We start from the raw sequence: 6000 nt of genomic DNA, 5'->3' as shown, positions 1-6000 counted from the left end.
ATGTCCCAGACTTGATTCAACAGAGAATAGAGGATAATTGAGTAAGGTAGCAAATGTGCAGTCATGTTCATTAGAATAACTCACAGATAAGATCAGCATGAAGCATGAAGCTATTTTGCAATAAATAGCTCTAGCAAAATACATGTCAATATATCACTTAAAAACCAACCTGTGTCAAATAGTTGGAGTAGGAGCCTTTGAAACATGAACCCCGCCCACTGAAGTCATGCGGTTGTGTGTTTGTGTTTAGTTAGGACTGTCCTACTGTTTAGACCTGCGATTCTGACACTGACAGCGTTTATGTTGGACCACAGTCACACTCCTAGCCGAAGTAAATGCGACGAGCTAATTTTAAACCACCGACTGTAAGTGGCCGGTGACTTGTGCCAACTGGAAGGGGACTTGGGGGGAAGCTGATACCGTATTCAGTTTCCCCATTGCTTCCAGGGAATTTGCATGCTTCGAGGAAATTGAGAATATGTCGGAGGATGAAGCCGAAGAACGCAGGTGAGGGACTGGGTGGGGAGTCGGCTAACCAAGCTAGCTAGCTAACCAAGATTACACGTTTATGCTTGCTAGCTAACATTAGCTTAGCCGACTAGCTCGTTGACTACATTTTGGATGTTTACGAATAAAAACAAATTTGAAATAGAATTTCAAATGTTGTCCTCAGTACCATGGCATATCCAATAATGCTTCAGAAATATATATTTGCTAACTAGTTAGCTAGTTGGCATTAGCTAGATGACGCTAAACTAACTAGGCAGCTAACGTTAGCTAAATAGCTAGTTAAATTGCAAACTCTGGAAGGAACGGGCAATTTTTTGGGGTATGGCAAATTCCAGTTTTACAGGTGCGTACACAAGGGGTAGCTATTTATAGAGTTCACATTGCCGGGGTTCATTAATCATTATTTGTGTTTGCAAGACAGGCGCCTAGCTAGCTGGCTAAGGTCATACGTAAGCCTTTGCTATTTGATTGACTGGGATTTACTCTGCAGGATTATCTATGTATGATGCAGGGATATTGCAGTCAATAAATTATCAGTTTATGTAACTTGACAGCTAACTAACACCACTTTTCTGCGGTGTTCTAAGGCCAGGGTGTTAGCAATAAGCCACCTCTGTTAAGTTTTGGGAAGAGGCTCAGTCCTGAGGAAATGCACTTCAGCAACAACATAGTTACCCATGTTGTATTAACTGCCAATCAAAACAATCCTTTTCTCGCTTTCCACAACAGACAGACCTTATTGTATGTAATGCACTATGCTACACTATATATACAAAAGTATGTGGACACCCCTTCAAATTAGTGGATTTGGCTATTTCAGCAACACCCATTGTTGACAGGTGTATAAAATCGAGCACACAGCCATGCAATCTCCATAGACGAACATTGGCAGTAGAATGGCCTTACTGAAGAGCTCAGTGACTTTCAACATGGCACCGTCATAGGATGCGATTTTTCCAACAAGTCAGTTTGTCACATTTCAGCCCTGCTAGAGCACTCACTACCGAGTTCCAAACTGCCTCTGGAAGCAACGGCAGCACAAGAACTGTTCATTGGGAGCTTCATGAAATGGGTTTCCATGGCCGAGTAGCCGCACATAAGCCTGAGATCACCTTGAGCGATGCCAAGCGTCGGCTGGAGTGATGTAAAGCTCGCTGCCATTGGACTTTGGAGCAGTGGAAACACGTTCTCTAGAGTGATGAATCACGCTTCACTATCTGGGTTTGGCACTGCCAGGAAAACGCTACCTGCCCCCCAATGCATATTGCCAACTGTAAAGTTTGGTGGAGGAGGAATAATGGTCTGGGGCTGTTTTTCATGGTTTGAGCTGGACCCCTTAGTTCCAGTGAAGGGAAATCTTAATGCTTCAGCATACAATGACATTCTAGACTATTCTGTACTTCCAACTTTGTGGCAACAGTTTGGGGAAGGCCCTTTCCTGTTTCAGCCCCTGTGCACAAAGCTAGGTCCATACAGAAGTGGTTTTTCAAGATCGGTGTGGAATAACTTGACTGGCCTGCACAGAGCCCTGACCTCAACCCCATCGAACACCTTTGGGATGAATTGGAACGCTGACTGCGAGCCAGGCCTAATCTCCCAACATCCTCACTAATGCTCTTGTGGCTGAATGGAAGCAAGTCCCCTGCAGCAATGTTCCAACATCTAGTGGAAAGCCTTCCCAGAAGAGTGGAGGCTGTTATAGCAGCAAAGGGGGGACCAACTCCATATTAATGCCCATGATTTTGGAATGAGATGTTCGTCGAGCAGGTGTCCACATACTTTTGGTCATGTAGTGTATTATAAGACAACATGGAAATTGGCGCAAACATGATCTTTTTGTGTGTGTGTTAATGCATCAGTCAATTGTGGCTGCACTCTGTTAAACAGAATACGATGCACAAGGTCGTAACCCAGCTCTGACTCAACTGTTTACAATTACAACAACACCTAATTCTTAGCTTGTTTTATTGAACTACACAGATATGTAGGTAGGCACTAGGGACCCATGCCTCTCGTCACTGCCTGTTGTTGACCTTTGCTTTGATCTGTGTGACCGCTTGACACCACTCTATAATCACTGACCGACTCCTCCAGTAGTCATGAAACAGTGACACACACCACACCACCTCCTGCTGTAAAACTATCCGTTCTCCCTGCTACGGGGAGAATGTGTGTGTCCCATGTTCTGGCCTTTCTCTGGTTTAAAATGTGACGTTGATTTGATTAGAGCAGTCAGTGGTTGAACTCGTGATGGTCGTCACTAGGGACTGCTCACTTGGCACACTGAAAGAGCCTGTAATGGTCATGAATGTAACTTTGTTTACTCCTCACAGCCAATTTCACATCCATAAGACTGACCAGTCATTTCTCTCAACCGCGTCTCCTGCCTTGAAATGAAAAAACCCTTTATTTAACCCGAATGGGATGTTTTTAGGCCTCATTTCTTTCATACTTTGCTGCAGATTTGAGTCATGCGAAGATGCAGAGATTTTACTAGAACCTCCCTTCTGTTCTCCATTGTTCCTCATTACCCTTTTGTGTGGGAGAGAGTGAGTGTGTGTTGGAGAGAGAGAGCGTGAGAGTGTGTGTGTGGATATTTAACTATACTTGTGAGGACCAGAAGTCCCCACAAGAATAGTAAACTAACAAAAATTGTACTAACTGGGGACATTTTGTTAGTCCCCACAAGGTCAAATGCTATTTCTAGGGGGTTAGGGAAAATAGGATTTTGAATGTGACTGAATTTTGTGTCCCCACAAGGTTAGTTGTACGAGACTTTGTGTGTGTGTGTGTGTGGGAGAGAGAGAGAGAGAGAGTGTGTGTGTGTGGGATAGTGTGTGTGTGGGAGAGAGTGTGTGTGTGTGTGTGTGTGTGTGTGGGGGAAAGAGGTTGTGTTTGTGTGTGTGTGTGTGTGTGTGTGGGAGAGAGAGAGTGTATGGGAGAGAGTGTGTTTGGGAGAGTGTGTGGGAGAGAGAGTGTGTGTTTGGGGACAGAGTGTGTTTGTGTGGGAGAGAGTGTGTGTGTGTGTGTGGGAGAGAGTGTGTGTGGGAGAGAGTGTGTGTGTGTGGGTGAGAGGGTGTGTGTGTGTGTGTGGGTGAGAGGGTGTGTGTGTGTGTGGGTGAGAGGGTGTGTGTGTGGGTGAGAGGGTGTGTGTGTGTGTGTGGGAGAGAGGGTGTGTGTGTGTGGGGGAGAGAGGGTGTGTGTGTGTGTGGGGGAGAGAGGGTGTGTGTGTGTGGGAAAGAGGTTGTGTTTGTGTGTGTGTGTGGGAGAGAGAGAGTGTGTGTGTGGGAGAGAGAGTGTGTGTTTGGGGACAGAGTGTGTTTGTGTGGGGACAGTGTGTATATGTGTGTGGGGGAGAGTGTGTGGGGGAGAGTGTGTGGGGGAGAGTGTGTGGGGGAGAGTGCGTGGGGGAGAGTGCGTGGGGGAGAGTGCGTGGGGGAGAGTGCGTGGGGGAGAGTGCGTGGGGGAGAGTGCGTGGGGGAGAGTGCGTGGGGGAGAGTGTGTGTTTGTATGGGGACAGAGTGAGTGTGTGTGGGGGGGGAGTGAGTTTGTGTGTTTGTGTGTGGGACAGTGCGAGTGTGTGGGGGAGAGAGAGTGTGTTTGGGAGTGTGTGTGTGGGATAGAGAGTGTGTGGGAGAGAGCGTGTGTGTTTGGGAACAGAATGTGTGTTTGGGGACAGAGTATTTATGTGGGGACAGAGTGTGTTTGTGTGGGGGCAGTGTGTATATGTGTGTGGGGACAGAGTGTGTGGGTGAGAGTGCGTGTGTGTGTTTGTATGGGGACAGAGTGTATGTGTGTGTGGGGACAGAGTGAGTGGGTGAGAGTGCGTGTGTGTGTGTGTGTGGGGACAGAGTGAGTGAGTGTGTGTGTGGGTCAGAGTGAGTGAGTGTGTGTGTGGGTCAGAGTGAGTAGTGGTAGTGACTGCAGTAGTAATGGTGGTGACTGGTTATAGTTGAAAAAGTAGGTACAGTGAGGGATAAAATGTATTTGATCCCCTGCTTATTTTGTACGTTTGCCCACTGACAAAGACATGATCAGTCTATAATTTTAATGGTAGGTTTATTTGGACAGTGAGAGACAGAATAACAACAACAAAATCCAGAAAAACGCATGTCAAAAATGTTATAAATTGATTTGCATTTTAATTAGGGAAATATGTATTTGACCCCCTCTCAATCAGAAAGATTTCTGGCTCCCAGGTGTCTTTTATACAGGTAACGAGCTGAGATTAGGAGCACACTCTTAAAGGGAGTGCTCCTAATCTCAGTTTGTTACCTGTATAAAAGACATCTGTCCACAGAAGCAATCAATCAATCAGATTCCAAACTCTCCACCATGGCCAAGACCAAAGAGCTCTCAAAGGATGTCAGGGACAAGATTGTAGACTACACAAGGCTGGAATGGGCTACAAGACCATCGCCAAGCAGCTTGGTGAGAAGGTGACAACAGTTGGTGCGATTATTCGCAAATGGAAGAAACACAAAATAACTGTCAATCTCCCTTGGCCTGGGGCTCCATGCAAGATCTCACCTCGTGGAGTTGCAATGATCATGAGAACGGTGAGGAATTAGCCCAGAACTACACGGGAGGATCTTGTCAATGATCTCAAGGCAGCTGGGACCATAGTCACCAAGAAAACAATTGGGAACACACTACGCCGTGAAGGACTGAAATCCTGCAGCGCCCGCAAGGTCCCCCTGCTCAAGAAAGCACATATACAGGCCCGTCTGAAGTTTGCCAATGAACATCTGAATGATTCAGAGGAGAACTGGGTGAAAGTGTTGTGGTCAGATGAGACCAAAATTGAGCTCTTTGTCATCAACTCAACTCGCCATGTTTGGAGGAGGAGGAATGCTGCCTATGACCCCAAGAACACCTTCCCACCGTCAAATATGGAGGTGGAAACATTATGCTTTGGGGGTGTTTTTCTGCTAAGGGGACAGGACAACTTCACCGCATCAAAGGGACGATGGACGGGGCCATGTACCGTCAAATCTTGGGTGAGAACCTCCTTCCCTCAGCCAGGGCATTGAAAATGGGTTGTGGATGGGTATTCCAGCATGACAATGACCCCAAAACACATGGCCAAGGCAACAAAGGAGTGGCTCAAGAAGAAGCACATTAAGGTCCTGGAGTGGCCTAGCCAGTCTCCAGACCTTAATCCCATAGAAAATCTGTGGAGGGAGCTGAATGTTCGAGTTGCCAAACGTCAGCCTCGAAACCTTAATGACTTGGAGAAGATCTGCAAAGAGGAGTGGGACAAAATCCCTCCTGAGATGTTTGCAAACCTGGTGGCCAACTACAAGAAACGTCTGACCTGTGATTGCCAACAAGGGTTTTGCCACCAAGTACTAAGTCATGTTTTGCAGAGGGGTCAAATACTTATTTCCCTCATTAAAATGCAAATCAATTTATAACATTTTTGACATGCGTTTTTCTGGATTTTTTTGTTGTTATTCTGTCTCTCACTGTTCAAATAAACCTACCGTT

At 46.3% G+C, this 6000-nt stretch overlaps 1 protein-coding gene across 3 annotated transcripts in view; it reads left to right on the top strand.

Annotated features, from left to right (window-relative positions):
• Positions 1-244: 244 nt before the first annotated feature.
• The window catches only part of LOC121576505 (run domain Beclin-1-interacting and cysteine-rich domain-containing protein), a 58105-nt gene continuing 52349 nt past the window's right edge, over positions 245-6000 (top strand). For all 3 annotated transcript variants that reach the window (XR_006002490.2, XM_041889693.2, XM_041889692.2), the window contains exon 1: positions 245-507. Coding sequence is in view for 2 of the 3 variants with exons in the window: in XM_041889693.2 (XP_041745627.1) it covers positions 479-507 (29 nt within the window). In the remaining variant the exon portion in view is untranslated. The remainder of the gene's footprint in view (positions 508-6000) is intronic.

This window comes from Coregonus clupeaformis, chromosome 11 (genome assembly GCF_020615455.1).
Source record: "Coregonus clupeaformis isolate EN_2021a chromosome 11, ASM2061545v1, whole genome shotgun sequence".
Lineage (NCBI taxonomy): Eukaryota > Metazoa > Chordata > Actinopteri > Salmoniformes > Salmonidae > Coregonus > Coregonus clupeaformis.
Note: the sequence above shows the minus strand (reverse complement) of the source record. Positions and strands in the feature narration are given on the sequence as shown.